This window comes from Pezoporus occidentalis, unplaced genomic scaffold (genome assembly GCF_034315485.1).
Source record: "Pezoporus occidentalis ecotype Australia unplaced genomic scaffold, CSIRO_AGI_Poc_V1 ctg95, whole genome shotgun sequence".
Lineage (NCBI taxonomy): Eukaryota > Metazoa > Chordata > Aves > Psittaciformes > Psittacidae > Pezoporus > Pezoporus occidentalis.
This window is the reverse complement of record NW_026916315.1, coordinates 2974319-2993501: the sequence shown is the minus strand read 5'-3', so window position 1 is coordinate 2993501 and position 19183 is coordinate 2974319. Positions and strand designations below refer to the sequence as shown.

The window sequence follows — 19183 nt, the reverse complement described above, 5'->3', positions numbered from 1 at the left end:
CAAAGCACCTGGCATGCAGGGATATAAAGGGAATTTTAAGGAATTTAAAATCATGCAGGCAAGAAGGAAGATATGACTGAGACAACATAAGAGCAGGAAGACAGCATGAATTCCCAGAAGAGGGAGAGCTGAAAGCTTGCTATGGCTTACAGGCAGTAAGAGAAGTCTCCCTTTTCACCTGCAGCTTTTAGCTTCAGTTCAGAGCCCTGGTGACAGAGAAGGAACAAATGCTGTCAGGGAGGATTTTGGACCAGATATCTCAGGGTACTGGATAGGAAACAGTGCTACAAGCAACAGTAGCCGATAACTTCCTCTTCTATGGGACACAGTCCAGTCAGACTGATTATTCAGGGAGGTCTGCTGCTTGCCCAGACTCCAGATCCATGATAGCAGTGAGAAATGGCTGAGTCTCACCTGGCCTTCTAGACGCTGCTCCTTGCTGCTCATCCATGTGGGTAACAGTGACACAAACAGAGAAGACCCTAAGCAAATGAGAGGTGCTTTGCCCCATTTTTGAGCAATAATGAGGGGCATAAGCATCTAATGCCTGTGGACTTGATTTTTCTAGTCTGAAAGATGAATGGTTCAAGCAGATGCTATCAGGGTCAAGTGGCACCACTAGTGAAACTGCTGCCTACTTGACCAAGAAGCCTTGCTTGCTGATGAAGACGGTCCATGGGAAAACAAGGAATCCAGCAGACAAACAGAGTGGGAAACACCTTCATGTATGGACCGGGGGTGGTGTAGCTGCTGTGCTTGGAGCTGGGGTAGCCACGCTGTCTGTTGCAGTTGAAGTTTGAGTAGCTGCTGTACTTGCCGCTGGGGTGGCTGTGCTGTTCATTGCAGCCAAAGTTTGAGTAGCGACTGTACTTGTCACTGGGGGTGGTGAAGCTGCTGTGCTTGGAGCTGGAGTAGCTGCGCTGACTATTGCTTTGCCCTCAGATCCACCGACATTCTTTTCCTTTTGAAGGTGCTGGATAGTGTTGAACAAGGCCCTGTAAGCATAGGCCAAGCCCCAGCACGTCGCCATGATTTGTCCATCTCTAGTATGGCCAGAATGACCACACACCTCATTTAAGTGTTTTACTAATTCTTCTGGATTTTGCAGTTGTTCAGTGGTGAAATTCCAAAGTACTGGAGCGGCCCACTGACCTAGATACTTGCCCATACTATCCCACACACCCTGCCACGCATGACTGTCCAGCCTCAGGGAAAATCTCTTGGTCCTCCTATATCGTCATTTGACCCCAGACAAGATCCAAACTTGACTCTGCTTAACTCTTGAAATCAGACGAAATGGTCATGGGCAAAATACACTCTGTATGTGTGTCAACATGGTGATCCCCATCACAATCAGCAAACAAGTCTCAACAGTATTAAAAAGCCATTCAGAAACTTCAAAACTCTCAAATGATGCTGTAAACAGTATGGGGGGGTGGGACTGGAAGGGTAAAAGAATGTCTCCTTCACAGGTTGACCACCCAAGAAGGAGAAAAAAGATGTGTAATTGCTAAGCACCTCCATCATATACCTCCCAAAGTATAAAGGTGGTGACCACACTGGGAACATAAGCCAGATCAGTTTCATGATCAATGATTCTATTGTATTACAAGTCATTACCATAAAGTACAATGAAACAAGAACCTTAGCCCAAGCCCCACACTTGAAAAACACTAATACAGCAAATACCGGCTCAAAGCAAGGTACTGAATATATTGAAACTGTGAGATTAAGAGGAACAACTTTGACAGCCAATAAATCAGCATTGTGACGAGTGACTATTAATCCGGGCAGATCTGTCATTATCTCAAGCCTTCGTGCCCCACATTGGGCACCAAAAAGAACTGTCATGGTTTAAACCCAGCCAGACAGCTCATTCACTCACTCCCCCCCCTTTCCTCCCTCTTTCTTTCCTTCCCCCCCACCCCCACTTCCCCAGTCCGGGAGGGATGGGGAGGAGAATCGAAAGAATGTAACTCCCACAGGTTGAGATAAGAACAGTCCAGCAACCAATGTACAACACAAATCATCACTGCTACCACCAATGACAACAATGATAAGAGAAAATAACAAGGGAAGAGAATACGATATCACTTGCCGAAACGAGTCTGACCCAGAAGACCCTGTGTCCTCCCAGGTAACTCCCAGTTACCTCCCTAGGCATGATGTGCTGTGGGATGGAATACCTCTTTGGCTAGCTTGGGTCAGGTGTCCTGTCTCTGCTTCCTCATGGCTTCCCCTCCTCCCTGGCAGAGCATGAGACTCACAAAGTCCTTGGTCAAGGTAAACATCACTTAGCAACAACTAAAAACATCGGTGTTATCAGCACTGTTCCCAGGCTGAAAGTCAAAACACAGCGCTGCACCAGCTACCAAGGAGAAAAATTGACTGCTACTGCTAAACCCAGGACATTTGATTAGGAGTTTAAAAACACATTTTATAATAAAACCATTTGATATTACTACATAGCATGAAAACAGTGTTAAATTTACAACTAGCTTGCAAAAACTACAGCAGCGATAAGGAGAACGTATGTGTACCTGCACACCGATTCAGCTACCAAGAGACAGCAAAGTCAGCAAAAACAGATCTAGTTACATATTGAAAATGTATCTACAGGGGTTTTATTTTATACTTATTTCCTTCTTACTTCCCAGCCCTGACTTCAAAGCTGTTCCCTTCCACTGCATATTTTCCTCAAGTATCTAGAAATAAAATAAGTGAAATAAAATGAAACAAAAATTCACTTGCTACCATCCTCAAGTGTTTTAGACTAAGCAAAGTACCATCTGGCTCCATTTCCAAAAACTAGAAGAATGTTCCACTGTTCAGTGGTGATAAGGTAACAACCCCTTGGTTGTTACTAAGTATAAAAAGAATTACACAGTTGTGCAGAAAGCCCCTATCTGATCAAACTGGTAACCAATCAGTCAAAATTTTCACTAAAAGGCAATTTAAGGTGCCAATGGATTGCATTAGTTATAAGAAAAGAAACCATGTTACTACTGAGTTTCAGTTTCTTTCTTCAGATTCCACACTCCAAGCCATGAAACATTCTTGTGGACTGAAAACACCATCACATGGAAATAAACATGCACAATGACGAGTTAAGTTGAGACATTTCTTGAGGCTTCCAGTTCACAAAAACTGCTGATTCTTGATGCAATAAGATTATTTTATTATCTTCTTCGTAAGTGTTAAGCTTTAGTAATAGAAACCACAGGTATTTACTGGCATTAGTATTCCTCAGGCACCTCCAGAGATAGCTATCTATCAAAAAAATGACAAAACAAAGGTAAAGATTTAGCACATGCCTGTTTTGTTAAGCCAACACCCCAGTAACGGAGCAGTTGCTTTGAACAGAAGAGCCATATTACTAATCACAAATTTAATAATGTACGTTAGGCTTTGAAAGCTCTTTACAAACACCACCTAATTAACCTACACAGACAAATCCCAACAGGATGAAGATGGCGGTTTGCAAGCCTGAGAACACTTCCAAAGCACCACTATTCAACAAATCTATTCATCAGTGAAGTGTCATGAGCACAAGGGAAAATCTGAGTTTTCTTCGGGATGCAGAAAAATCCGTACGAAGGATCAACAAAGAATGTCGAGGAGTCACTAGCATCCTGACTATAAATGCTTCCTGTATACTTTATCCACAGACATTTTAGAAATCATAGATTCCTATACTGGGGAAGCATGGGCATATGGAGAGTTAGGTGGATATACAGTACCTCTTCATTTCCACTTCATACCAAAGCTAAGTACAAAGAGCTGCAATCACTGCTTTCAGTTCCAGAAATTAATTCAACTAAAGAGCTCTAAAGCAGAGGCTGCAGCTTAAGTAAGCTACCCATGGTAAATAAAGCTGTTAAGTTGTGAAAAATTAACTCAAGAGAAGCATCTCTTGCACATTTACATTCATTTATTTCAGTTAACTGAATACAAGTTGTCAGGGGGTGAAGGTTAAGAGCCCTTTCCAGCTTTGCAGAGGAAGGTAGAGCACATTTCCAAGCAGGTAGGTCTGTTAAACCAGCTTTTCATCTGCAATTCAGTTTCCAAATTTTCTTGTCACAGTTAAGGGCAAGAAATGGTAAAATCTGAAGCTACACACTCCCATCTGACAGGTTCCCTATAGGACGAATAGGGCAGAGAGAGGAGAAACAGCTGCAACAGAGTAGATAGGGAAAAGAACCAAGAAGCCATCTCACGACTGAGAAACAATGGAGAAAAGGCAGAATACCAAGGTGTGCACACTTCTCCATGTACACATGCTGGGGCTAACACATTCCACTCTTTGAGGTACTCTGAATCCCAAGTCCTCTGAATCCCAGTAAAAGTGGGGTAGAGGTACTAAACCCATTCAAGCAGATTTACAAACTTAGACCAAAGGGTAAGTGACTCACAAGAAAGTGATGCAGGGAGTCAATGGCAAAAATGTGAATTGAACTCAAAAGTCTTGGAGACAAAAGCCCAATGATCTAATCCCTGTCCAAACTGCCACACTCAGTTCTGTATGGTTGTGCCCAGTTCTGAACAATCAAAAGGCTGTGCTAGCATGACTTTCTTCTTCCTATGGCCCGTCTGCACATCACAATGCTGAGCGACTCAGCTTAGATATCATATGAACAAACTCCATTGAGGCAGTGTACAAGCTTGGCTCCACACAGTTCCACTTCAATCAATGAACTCCTCCCCTCAGCAAGAGCTGATTGCTTCATCATCAAACAAGGCATGCAAATGAAAAGGATTTGGGAAACAAGACATGTTTTAAGAAAAGTTAGCTCTGAAAAATGCATCAGTCATATTTTCCAGCAATCTGGGGAAAAAATAAAAAAGCTAAAATATGTTAAATCTTGGTTTGGAAATGAGTAGTATAGATGGTTCTATCCAAATGCCCTGGAAACACAGTGCATAAAATCTGGACAAGAGTACCTGTGGTAGAAAAAAATGTTACCATGGGGTACACAGATGATTATTTGAAAATTGTTCTTCAAATCCAGCCTTAGAGAATTGTATGCTTTCTTTCACTGATGACAATATTTTTAGAAAATTGTTTAAAGTGACAAAAAAAAAATAAATAAACTGAGCAATGACACAGGTACAAGAAATCTCATCCTGTGTTTTCAGAATATATCTTGACAGTAAATATGGAAATTTGGAAGTACTCACTTCCCCTTCTAGGGACATATAATTATCTCACAGGCATTAAAGTCTCATAGCATCCCTGCACGGCATGCATGTTGCTGTTCACAGATGAAGAAACTTAGATGAACTTTGAGTAAGTGACTTGTCTAAGATTAAACGACTCATAGCCAGCTAAGAATACTCATAATGTCTCCTGACTTCTGATGCCATGTTAAGACTACAAACATCCTATAAATCCTCCTGCTATCTTCCATCTGCAGCAATAAAAGTAAAAATGACAGGCTGGAAAGACTAAATTATATTTTAATTTGAACAAAAAGGGTTTTTTCGTCACTAGAAGCAGCTAAAAATTCTGACAAGTCAGCTTAGAAATACACACCTGACATACAAAAAACAAGAGGATCACATTACCTCAATCCTTCCTAGGGTTGGTAAGATTACAATTAGAGATTACTGTCTGGTCTTGGAATATTCATTTTAACTAATAATATTTCAGTATTTGAGACAGTGAGGGATACCAAGGGAAGATGATGACAAAAAGAATATGGCACCTTACCTAGTATTTACAATAATTCATGCACACGTCACCTGCATAGAACTGATACTTCAGGCACTGAGTGCACTCCAGTTCTAACTGGATCTTGGCAGAATATCTGCATTCTTTCTGAGAAAGATATTATTCTGCTGTAGAAGATCAAACCAATGTCATATTCACAGATATCTACTCTGAGAGATTTGCATTTGTTAAGATTAGAACATCCAAACTGAAAAAAAAAAACTTAAAAATGTTCCTTTACAATGTGTACAATTTAGAACAGTACAAATAAAACAGGTATTATACTTATCAAATTCATTCATCTTCCTCAGAAAGCTCACACAAGCACATTTTATTAGGCAAGAGTTCAAAAGCATACAATAATAACACACTTTTTCAAGGGCATTTAGGGATAGGACAAGGGGCAATGGCTTTAAACTGAGAAAGGGGAGATTTAGATTAGCCATTAGGAAGAAGTTACTTACTGTGAGGGTGGTGAGGCACTGGCACAGGTTGGCCACAGAAGCTGTGGCTGCCCCATCCCTGGCAGCATTCAAGACAAGGTTGGATGGGGCTTTGAGCAACCTTGTCTAGTGGAAGGTGTCCTGGCCCATGACAAGGGGCGTGAAATGAAAAGATCATTAAGATCCCTTCCAACCTAAAGCATTCTATGAACACATCTACCACCTGCTCAAAACTTCATAGAAATTTAAAAGAAATTCCTTCAGTATTGTTTCCAGCTTCTGCAAAAGACTGTCACATTCTGCTTATACTAAAAATGTACAAAACAAATCAATATCCATGAATTAATCAACCCAGATTAATTCACTGACTGTTCATTGCTCGAAACCCCTCACATTACACACAAGTCTTCCTGTCACAATTCTGGGAGCAGAACTAGAAAGGGAACAAGCAGGGAAGAAATAGAATGGAAAAGCTACTACAAAACAAGTGGATCTGTACCAAGTGTATTCTTAATTAACTCGTAATAAGGCAGTGTCTTAACTTTCTGTTGGCTTGGTATAGAGCATCAGCAAGCTAATGAAAGCTGCAGCTTCTCACATTCTCTAAGAAATAAACTTCATAATCCTAATCATGTAAAATGGGATAAAGGGAAACAAAAAAGAATTTAAAGAATTACTTTACATTGAAACACCTCATTTCCTGCCCCATCTTTTAGACACAAAGGCCAAACAGCAGGGCCATTTTAAAAGCCCAGGATGGATATCAAACATGCAAGGGCAGATTCTGCAGTTGGGCATGTGCCCAGAGCCACCACATGCTTCTTGGGCAGCAGGTATTTTGCACACCCCTTAGGCATTTTTCAGATGACAATCTCAGCCCAGAACCAACACCTTAACAGAGTATGGAACACAGAGCAAAATGAAAACCATGGACTAATCTCCTTTGCCCAATTTTTACCTAGACACAGCCTGCTAGTGTATAAACAATAAAGAACCAGATAAAAGATACAACAGTTTATTTAAGGTGCCAGTGCAAATGAAAAGCTGTGATTTCAATCTTACGATGGCATTTACACATATTGTCCTTTTGTCCATAATGGGCATATCTTATTATATAAGTGCAGCTTCATTTTGGCACAGGATTTTGGCTCCGTAAACTTTAAGCTACAAATTTAGAGCCCAAGAAAAATTATTCTCCAGCCTAAATGGTGCATGCACTGAAGAAAAAAGAATTTTTTTTGGTTCTGCCATCTGTGTTTACACTGAACCTTTTTACCTAATGTGTTACGCATCCCTTTAAGAGACAAATGCAGGACTCCAAAGGTTCCTGATGGGAACTCTCCAAACTTACATCACGGGAAGTGGTCAAGTTCTTGCTTTTTTCCTCTCCTAGAAATGATTTCATACTGTGCATGATATTATCTTTTCGCTGGTGCCGAAATTTCTTCTCTTCATCACACAGAGCCATGCTGAACCGGAGATCAGTTGAAGAGCTATTTTGCAAAAAAGACAAGCTTTAACAAAAGGCATAATTAAAAAGAGAATTCAAAATAACACCTGGGGAAATAAGTGGAAGTAAGAGTGAATTCTAATAAACTTACATAAGCTGAAACAGATAAAAATAAAAAATACAATAAAATAACATAAAATAGAATAAAATAAAATTAAATTAAATCATTATTATTGATTTGACACAATTGCATCAGCTAATTCTATGGTGATGGACATGAAGAACAATGGCACACTGCATCTTTACATCTTTAAGACATTTTATGCATCTATAAGACATTTTATGCATTTTATCTAGAAAATGCATTGTTCTCATACTAGTGAAAACCAAATGCAAAATTTGCAGCTTCAGTGCTATATAATGTGGTCTTCAAAAAAACTAAATTAAAATGTAGCAAATGAGTTCACCACTCATATAATTATGAATCTGCAGTGTAGAAATTTGAATTCCCTGCAAAGAACAAAAAAAATTCATACATTCCTACTAAAACATACTCTTTGTAAGTTTGAGGTTCATGTTTAGGGAGGAGAGTACAATTTTAACTCTGTATCCATTCAGTCCTACAATCAAAAACTATAGATCTCAACTGGCTGACCACAGGAAAAACTAAGGCTTTTTATCTAGCTTTCTCTCCCTATTGTGCAATCAAAAATGTACATAGGGCTGCATAAAGACGTCAATACTGCACTTAGAAGCTACAACTTCAGTTCCCATTTCTTATTTCAGGCATCATGGCAGGATAAATAGTTTGAACTGTCGGCTCATTTGGACTCACTGAGCCTGTATGTCATTTGGAGGGCTGGAACTAAAACAGCTCCCGGCAGGACTGCCTCCAGAAGACCACAGTGAGGAGTGTACAAATTCAACCTGCTATCCATCCACCTCATTGCCATTCCCATATTCACAAAGATGGGGTAAAAATGTTTGTGGATACTTTGACATGTTAGTTACAAGGCAGCAGTTTTAAGAGTCCTTTATGAAAACAGTGAAATGGATCTATTTAGGCACAGAGAATAATTCTTCAGATTAAAAAAATAAATAAATAAAATTATCCAATGAAATAATAGGATTAAGAAAAGGGGGGAAAAGACTGCCTGGAAGCAATGTTCCATAAAGGTGTGTATGATAACTATAAACAAGAGGTCCATTCAGATTCCAAAATCTGTGCAGCCATCCGAGAGTAATAGAGCAGAACTTGATCAGATCCTTTAGTTTAACATATTTCAAAGCCTACTGCCTAAGAACAGCAAAACATAGCCAAGCATCTTCTGTTTATTTAATGTCAGAGATATGAAATACCTGTAATATACAAACCCTGCAAGGTTTAGGGGTGGTCTCAAGGACCACCCACATATGCATCTTTCCTAGTACAAAATAACAAGGAGAAATTATCCCTAAGGGATGTTTGTCAGTCACCAGAATCATTACAAAAGACTTCCACGTTTACAGTTACAGTGCTCAGCACTGCTATTTACAGACAATAAAAGGACTCTTTAAATGCCTTGTTCTCAGCAATTAATTTTTAGACTTTAAGTCTAAAGTTATTTTTCTTATTATGCCTCAAGGTGATTTTGGTCTTTCACCTAGACAGGCTAAGAAAGAGGGAGAAAGACAGCTAGAGAGGAAGGAAAAAGGTAGGCATCTGCTTAGCTTTACACAGGGTGAAATCCTGCCTCTACTGAGATCTTCACCTTTGACTTCAGTACTGCATGGTCTTAACATTCAAATACATTTCAGGGGAAGCTTTATAATGATATCCATATTTGCTAAAAGTTAACGTGCGATGCAAAGTTACCACAGAAGGTAAAATAATGAGGATAACAGCTAAACCATGACTTTATTAGAGAAAAGGCCCTTGAAAATGAAAGCACTTAACATAAATCAGGACAAGAAATTCATATATGATGGCCTTGTTCCTACAAATATTTGGAAAGGACACAGTTGTTAGTACAAGTAATGGTATTTAAGTCAACAATAGAATTAAAATGTGAAAATAACCTTCAATTTTAAAATCTCCTGATTACAGTACATGGTATTTCTGTGTTAAAACAAGAAGCTTTGTAGTCTACCTGATACAATTTTAAGAAAACTCTAATGGAGTAAAATAAGAAAATACCTTTGCTGCTAACATATTTTTTGCCCCCTTTTTTGTTTTTAATTAATATGAGACACTTACCATACTTCGAGAGACAATTCCAAAGTCATTTCTGTGACCTAAACAAGAAATATTTAAATATGGTTACACCATTTAGAGAGGGAAAAACATCAACACACCAGGAACAGAAACTACTACTGTTAGGATTTTTATTTAGACCATTTTTTCTAAAAAGGAAGACATTTCTGAAATACATGAATGAATTTCTTTTCTATTCATCTAATTTTTTTACAGCAAACAATGTGATTCCAAAATCCACCACTAACACTGAATACAGTCAAAAATGCTGCTAGGTCCTGACTTTCATTCATCAAATCCCATTGTTTTGGCTTTCTTCCACTGACAATCAGTTTTTGACAGCGTGATTCATCTTTGGCCTGAAGGGATCTAATTGTCTTCACGCACTTATGTTCCTTTGCTTCTACCACCAGCCACAGTCTTTCTGCCACTTGCTTCCCAGTTCACTGGATAAACTTCATACTCAACTTCTATCTGACACAAAGACTTGTAAGGGAATGAATTCTCTGTGCTCCGTATGAGCCACCAAATGTCTTCCTGCAGTTTAATATAATAAATTATCAATCAGGAAGAGTGATTTCTTTCAGGTTTCTGAAAGATGCAAGTAAACTAATAAATGCCACTATAAAATGATTTCACTTGCAGACCACACAGATCCACCTGACCCATAAGCTACGGGCTGATCTCCTCTGCCTTTCATAGAGCAATTTAAGGGGCTGCCTCAGGCAAAGGTTAAAAAAAATATGGTTAAACCACCAAGTGCATTTAGGCAAAACCCAAGAGTAGGAGCCTGCTAAAATGGACAGACATTTTCATCTCCCGAAGCTCTCTCACATGCAATGGCCATCTACACATTGGTACAGCCTTCTAGGAGCATAACAGATTCACACACAGCGTCTTGTTTTACTGCCTGTAGCTATAAGCGGAATATCCTCCTTGTTTGTGGTATGTGATCACTAGGAATGGAGCTAGAACACCTCAGGCTGAACATTTGCTTGACACTTAGAATAGTTAAGGATATAAAATTGCAAAGGTGCCTCTGGCCTCCCACACCTCACAAACGTGATAACAGGCCAGGTAAACCTGGCACTCTGCTACTGCTCTCTGGAATGGAAATGGTAAATGAGGTAGTGAATTAACAGGGTGGTGGAAAAAGGAAAAGGCAGAAAAATAACAAAAGGAGAACATGAAGAAACAGAGTGAAGAGTCATTTATGGAAATCCTTCAAAGACAGGGTGGCAATTACATTATTCTAGCACCTGATATTACTAATTTAGAAACCACTTCAGAAATCATGCAGTGATCCAAGGGTTGAAAAAAAAATGTACACACAGAGTATTAAATAAACCCTTCAAGTGAAACGTTCCAATAGGGAACCAGCATGCTGTTTTCTATATGTTATACAGACTGCCACAGAAATCTCAGGAATACATGTTGCGCACACAAATTGACTACATTGGGCTCAACCTGACTTAGTGTCCCCTCACTATTTGCTTATAAATTTCAGTGTATTTGGCCTTTTTTACTGAATTTTTATCCCATTCTACATTCTCTACAAAGCTTTGCTTGGTGCTGATGAGAAGTTAAAGCATATCTGTAACGTAGCAATGCCTCGTATTATAGGCATGAGCTTTGTAAACTGTGCTCTCAAAGCTTATTCCTCAGCTCTATCTCTCTACCTCACCCTGTGCCTGGCAGAACCAGGCAACTGCACTCAGCCCATACTGTTGCAAAACTCCAACTTCCCTAATTAATACCTATATCTTACATATCACAGAATCAAGGAATGGTTGAGGTTGGAAGGGACCACTGGGTGTCATCTAGTCCAATCTCCCTGCTCAAGCAGGGTAATGAAGAAGAGCACACTGCTCAGGATTGTGTCAGACAGCTCTTAGAATCATAGAATCATAAAATAGTAAGGGTTGGAAACGACCTTAAGATCATCTAGTTCCAACCCCCCTGACATGGGCAGGGACACCTCACACTAAACCATATAACCCAAGGCCTCGTCAAACCTGGCCTTGAACACTGCCAGGGATGGAGCATTCACAATTTCCCTGGCCAACCCATTCCAGTGCCTCACCACCCTCACAGGAAAGAATTTCCTCCTTATATCCAATCTAAACTTCCCCTGTTTAAGTTTTAACCCATTACCCCTTGTCCGATCACTAAAGTGCCTAATGAAGAGTCCCTCCTCAGCATCCCTACAGGCCCCCTTCAAATACTGGAAGGCTGCTAGGAGGTCTCCACGCAGCCTTCTCTTCTCCACGCTGAACAGCCCCAATTTCCTCAGCCTGTCTTTATATGGGAGTTGCTCCAGTCCCCTGATCATCCTCGTGGCCCTTCTCTGGACTTGTTCCAACAGTTACATGTCCTTTTTATGTTGAGGACACCAAAACTGCACACAATACTCCCGGTGAGGTCTCACGAGAGCAGAGTAGAGGGGCAGGATCACCTCCTTCGACCTGCTGGTCACGCTCCTTTTGATGCAGCCCAGGATATGGTTGGCTTTTCTGAGTGCACACTGCAGCCGGCTCATGTTAAGTTTCTCATCGGTCAACACCCCCAAGTCCTTCTCCACAGGGCTGCTCTCAATCTCTTCTCTGCCCAAGCTGTAGCAGTGCCTGGGATTGCTCCCACCAAGGTGTAGAACCTTGCACTTGGCATGGTTAAAACTTCATGAGGTTGGCATCAGCCCACCTCACAAGTGTGTCGAGGTCCCTCTGGATGGCATTCCTTCCCTCCAGGGTATCAACTGAACCACACAGCTTGGTGTCATCGGCAAACTTGCTGAGGGCGCACTCAATCCCACTGTCCATGTCACCAACAAAGATGTTGAACAAGATCAGTCCCAACACAGATCCCTGAAGGACACCACTCATTACTGGTCTCCAGTCGGACACTGAGCCGTTGACCACAACTCTTTGCGTGCAGCCATCCAGCCAGTTCTTTATCCACCGAGTGGTCCATCCATCAAATTGATGTCTCTCCAATTTAGAGACAAGGATGTCGTGTGGGACATTGTCAAACGCTTTACACAGTTCCAGGCAGATGACATCAACTGCTCTATCCCTGTCCATCAGTTCCGTAGCCCCATCATAGAAGGCCACCAAATTGGTCAGGCAGGATTTCCCCTCAGTGAAGCCATGCTGGCTGTCACCAAGCACCTTGTTGTTTTTCATGTGCCTTTACATGCCTTCCAGGAGAATCTGCTCCAAGATTTTGCCCGGCACAGAGGTGAGACTGACTGGTCTGTAATTCCCTTGCTCATCCATTTTCCCTTTCTTGAAAATGGGGGTTATATTTCCCATTTTCCAGTTATCGGGAACTTCACCTGACTGCCATGATTTTTCAACTATCATGGACAGTGGCTTAGCAACTTCATTCGCCACCTCCTTCAGGACCCGCGGATGGATTTCATCAGGTCCCATGGACTTGTGCATGTTCAGATTTTTAAGATGGTCTCGAACCAGTTCCTCTCCTACAGTGTGCGCAAGGTCTTCATTCTCACAGTCCCTGCATCTACCTTCCAAGACTTGGGTGGTGCGGTCAGAGCCTTTGCCAGTGATGACCGAGGCAAAGAAGTCATTCAGAACCTCAGCCTTCTCCAAATCCTGTGTAGCCAGTTCTCCTGAGAGCTTCCTGAGGGGGCCTACATTGTCCCTAGTCTGTTTTTTATTTGCTATGTACCTGTAAAATCCCTTCCTGTTATCCTTAACATCCCTAGCCAAGTTTAATTCTAACTGGGCCTTAGCTTTCCTAACCTGGTCCCTAGCTTCCTGGACAACATCCCTGTACCAGGCCGCCTGTCCTTGCTTCCACCTTTTATAAGCCTCTTTTTTCATTTGAATTTTCCTCAGGACCTCCTGTCGTGGTTTAAACCCAGTCAGGTAATTCGTTCACTCACTTCCCCCCCCTTTCTTGCCCTCCCCCTGCTCTCGGAGGGATGGAGAGGAGAATCAAAAGAATGCAACTCCCACAGGTTGAGATAAGAACAATTTAGTAACTAAGGTATAACACAAATCACTACTGCTACTACCAGTAATAACAATGATAAAGGAAATAACAAGGGAAGAGAATACAACACCTCAGCACCAGCTGACCGATAACTCGCCCCCCAAGCCCGACCAAGCTCCGACCGATACCTCCTCCAACCCTGCAGTCTCCCAGCCCTTCCGGCTAACTCCCAGTTACCTCCCCGGCATGACGTGCTGTGGTATGGAATACCTCTTTGGTCAGTTTGGGTCAGGTGTCCTGTCTCTGCTTCCTCCTGGCTTCCCTTCCTCCCTGGCAGAGCATGAGGCTCACAAAGTCCTTGGCCAAACCAAAACATCCTTGTTATCAGCTCTGTTCCTGAGCTGAAAGTCAAAACACTGCACTGCACCAGCTACCAAGAAGGAGAAACATGACTGCTACTGCTGAACCCAGGACACCTCCTTATCCATCCAAGGAGGTCTCCTGGCCCTCCTGCTGCACTTCCTTCTAGTTGGGATGCAACACTCCTGAGCTTGTAGCAGGTAATCCTTGAATATCAACCAACAGTCTTGGGCCCCCTGCCCTCTAGGGCTGTATCCCATGGAACCTTCCTAAGCAGGTTTCTGAAGAGGCCAAAGTCTGCTCTTTTTAAAGTCCAGTGCAGTGAGCTTGCTGCACGCTCTTCTCACTGTCCTGAGGATCTCGAACTCGACCGTCTCATGGTTGCTGCATCCAAGGCTGCCCTGGAGTGTCACATTTCCAACCAGCCCTTCCCTGTTGGTGAGCACGAGGTCAAGCATGGCACCTCTCCTTGTCAGCTCCTCTATTACTTGCAGAAGGAAGTTGTCTTCTACACAATCTGGGAACCTCCTGGATTGCTTGTGCCAGGCTGTACTGTCCTTCCAACAGATGTCAGGGTGGTTGAAGTCACCCATGAGAACAAGGGACTGTGAGCATGAGGCTTTTCCTATCTGTCTATGGAGTGCTTCATCTGCAGGTTCTCCTTGATCAGGTGGTCTGTAACAGATCCCCACGGTAACATCTCCCATAGCTATATTCCCTTTAACCCTGACCCACAAACTCTCTGTTGACTGCTCACCTGTCCCCAGACAGAGTTCCATACTCTCCAGCCTATCCCTAATATAAAGGGCAACTTCCCCTCCCCACCTGCCAGGCCTGCCTTTTCTAAAAAGCCTGCAACCTTCCATTCCAACACTCCAGTCATAGGAGCCATCCCACCACATTTCTGCGATGTCTATCATATCATACTCCCATGGATGTGCACACATCTCTAATTCCTCTTGTTTGTTCCCCATGCTACGGGCGTTTGTACAGAGGCATCTGAGCCGAGCTCCAAATGAAGCCGGCTCATTGGCTGGAGCGGCTGGAATATATCTACATTGCTCCGAGCATTTATTATAGGTGCTGGCAAGTGACTCGGTGTGTTGGGATGGAATGATGCCCCCCTCCCCCAACACATCTAGTTTAAAGCCTCCTTGACCAGTCTGGCAAGCCTCCTACTGTAACTGGTCTTTCCCTTCTTTATCAGACCAGCTCCACCAGCCCCCACTAGACCTGGCCTACAAACTTGGGTCCCGTGTTCAAGACACCCAAACCCCTGACTATGACACCACTCTTTTAACCATTTGTTAACCTGGCTAATCCTCCTAGCTTTTTTTAGGTCCTCCCCTGTATCCTGGAGAATTGACAAAAAGACTATGTGAGCTCCAGAGCCCCTAACCACCTCTCGCAGGGCTCTGTAGTTCTTCTTTATGTTCCCCAATCTACTACTACTATATCCCTAGCACCCACATGTATCACTAGAAGTGGGTAATAGTCTGCGGGACTTACTAGAGCAGGCAGCCTCTCTGCAACATCCCTGATTTGTTCCCCCGGTAGGCAACACACCTCCCTTGAGACTGGGTCAGGCCGACAGACGAGTGCTTCTGACGAAGCACAGGGATGATGAGGGGGCTGGAGCACCTCCCGTATGAAGACAGGCTAAGAAAATTGGGGTTGTTCAGACTGGAGAAGAGAAACTGCATGGAGACCTCATAGCATCCTTCCAGTACCTGAAGAGGGCATACAAGGATGCTGGGGAGGGACTCTTCATTAGGGACTGTAGTAATAGGACAAGGGGTAACAGGTTAAAACTTAAACAGAAAGTTTAGATTGGATATAAGGAAGAAGTTCTTTACTGTGGGCCTGGTGAGGCACTGGAATGGCTTGCCGAGAGAATAGTAAATGCTCCATCCCTGGCGGTGTCCAAGGCCAGGTTGGATAGAGCCTTGGGTGACATGATTTAGCGTGAAATGTCCCTGCCCAAGGCAAGGGGGTTGGAACCAGATGATCTTAAGATCCTTTCCAAACCAAATCATTCTATGATTCTACATATTATGTGCATACAATATATACGTATATCATAGAATCATAGGTTGGTTTGGGTTGGAAGTGACCTTAAAGATCATCTAGTCCCCAATACCCCTGCCACAGGCAGTAACACCTTCCATCAGACAAGACATGAGGGGTATGTTCATAATGGCCTGTGATATGTTACTCCAATAAATGATGATATGCTAATATGAGCAGAACAAGCTCAATTACACATAGCTTTAACAACAGTTTCCAGGAGTCACATGCAGGCAAACAATAACCATTAAACTGAGTCCATCTGTTTTGTATACATGTTTAAAGAGAATAATCCAATAAATGTATTATTTCATGTTAACCAGGGCTGTATTACAAAAAACCATTTATTGAAAGGGAAACATATAATAGTAAAATAATTTCTGCTAGCTTTCCAGAACCAACAGACATCAGTAGTACAAGCAACATACTGACCAGCAAACTTGTGTAACCCCTCAAAGGTCAGTCAAAGACTGTTAAACTAAATTGAATCAAATAGGGCAGAAACTGGTTTAGCAAGCAAAAGTCTGAAATTAGACTTTTCTAGAGGATTCTCTCAACAAGGACACTAAGGCATTCAGTGACGCTTTTTTTCTTAATTCTCCCCTCAGCAGGACTGTAAGAACATATATACAGTTAAGCTTCAGAACAGGGTGTGCAGAGAACAATCCTCACCTGAGATACTCCCTCCTGTGCCCCCAGATATTCAGCTATTTCCTGACTGAAAGGTCACCAACCTTATCCCTGCTATGATATCCTCCAATCCCTTCTTGAATTCAAAACTTAGCTCTGTATTAAGAAAACAGGTAGCCTGATGGGATCAGAAATAGTCTTGGATTTCCTTTCATCTAGGAACATGTACTTCTGAGGAGTAGGCCAAATGCTTTTCTTATGATTCAACAAAATGACAACAGGAATACTTGAGCAAGATCAGACAGTGAGAGTCATGAGGACGCATAACTTTGTCTTTATAAGCACCATCCTCTAGTGATTTGTGAAGAAGCTTTATCTAACAAGAATGTGGCACAGATAAAATGCAGACACCCAATAAAAGACTAAAATGTGACACATCCTGTGGTACATCCTGGTTTACACAACAGTTTAGGTCTCTCAGTTCAGGTGTTTTTTCAAGAAATGTCCATCATGTTCAAAACTGCACCAATACAGGCAAAGCTATGAATGTTGCAACTTACATCATTGAAAGTTAACTGGACCTCCTTCTTCTCTCCCAGTTTCAAAGAAGATATAGGAAATGTGGATGTGCCAAGAGTCTCATCCATAACATAGTTGGCATCCATTAAAGTAACCTAGAAAAGATACATGGGTATTCAATTTTACTTTGATAAATCCCTTTTAAGTTCCATAGTCTATGTCGAAAGTAATATAAAAAAAAATATGGAAAGGAATAGGCCTAACCCAACCCAGTCAATACCCAGTGCCAATAGACGTGTTCTTTTAAAACAGGATATGCTCATGTATAGTGCAGGTAGCACCTTCAAGGCATTCAATTGCATGAGTATGACAATACCATCTAGGAAAGGTTTTTCATTTGAGCATCTTCCTGTCAGTAAATCTCACTATCTTTCTAAGCAGACATAATAACTTCAAAAATGACATATAAAATATACAATTACCTCAAATTTCCAGTTATCAGAACTTCTCTATGGAGAAACTTACACAGTTTTAACTGTGATATGCCAAAAAACATACAGCAACTTTTCTGTGGAGAGGGAATCCATACATCTTAGACTTAGATCTTTATAGCAATGATTTGGAAAACAGCACAGCATTCCAAATTACACAAAGATTTTCTCTGTATCCAGCCAGATCTTCAAGTCTCTTCTCATATTCTCCATGTCAGAGCATACCTTTTCAAAATGCAATACTATCCAAAGATGTATGTGGATACCACAGAACATTCTTCACTGCTTTTATTTTATTCGTGTAGATCTACACTAGCAGGTTTTTTCTCAGTGACATCCTTCCAAGTTCCCAAGTAAAATATACAGAAAGAATTTCAAGTTACTGTTTAGATGGTTTGTATCAAATAAGTTCTGCAAACTCATTTGGCTTACAAATTTTTTTCCACTTGGTAGAATTGTGTCTTCTAAAATACCATGTTTGTGGTTTGGGCCATATATTTTGCAGAAAACAAATAGAACAAAGATACAATCACTTGAATAACTAGTTCCTACATCTGGGCTCAGCCTCTTCTCAGCTGTGAAGAATCTTCTTCATCCTGTGCCACAAGCAACCCTTTGAAACAATGAACTGTATTTTAGCACAGAACTCATTATTTTCATAGGATCATAAAATAGTTTGGGTTGGAAGGGGCCTTCCACTAGACCAAGTTACTCAAAGCCCCATTCAACCTGGCCTCGAACACTTCTGGGGACAGGGCAGCCACAACTTTTCTGGACAATGTTAATAGCATCTACATTCTTCTATTTCCTTGTAGAACCTTATGCCCATGCTGCAGTCCATGAGGGCTGTCTTTTAAAACCAATAGCAAAAACTTCTTAATGGGTTTTGAGAAGCATCTGACACTTCAGAGTCAAAACTGTACTTGGGATGGAGTTAAAGATTTAGATTAAATAATGTGAGGAGTTGAGGATTGTGGAGTCTGTCTGAGCTTGGGAATTTGCAAAGAGATTTTGGGTGGGGACGTGAGCCTTGCAGAACCTGGCAGCATGCTGTGGCCATACTGCGCTGGAAATCAGTAGCGTGCCAGCTCATAAAATTTTCATAATGACTGCATAAAACCATGATAAAACCTGAGAAATACCTCACAAAATGTTAGCTAAATTACAAGAGATGTTTTAGTAGCTGGGGTGTCTCACCCTGGTGGGAAATGAGCTAGTCACATTGTTACCACAGAAGGAACCAAATGAGTCAGGTCTCCATGTGGTCAAAAATATCTGAGATCATGTAGCAGTAAGAAACTAATGGCTTGCCAGCATCTTGGC

General features: G+C 41.7%; 1 protein-coding gene across 1 annotated transcript in view; it reads right to left on the bottom strand.

Moving 5' to 3' along the window:
• PLA2G4A (phospholipase A2 group IVA) overlaps positions 1–19183 on the bottom strand; it is a 61566-nt gene that overhangs the window by 25434 nt on the left and 16949 nt on the right. The window contains exons 4-6 of the mRNA XM_062606272.1: positions 17411–17524; positions 9840–9877; positions 7505–7646 (exon numbers count right to left, since the gene is read on the bottom strand). Of these exons, the coding sequence (XP_062462256.1) occupies positions 7505–7646; positions 9840–9877; positions 17411–17524 (294 nt within the window). The remainder of the gene's footprint in view (positions 1–7504; positions 7647–9839; positions 9878–17410; positions 17525–19183) is intronic.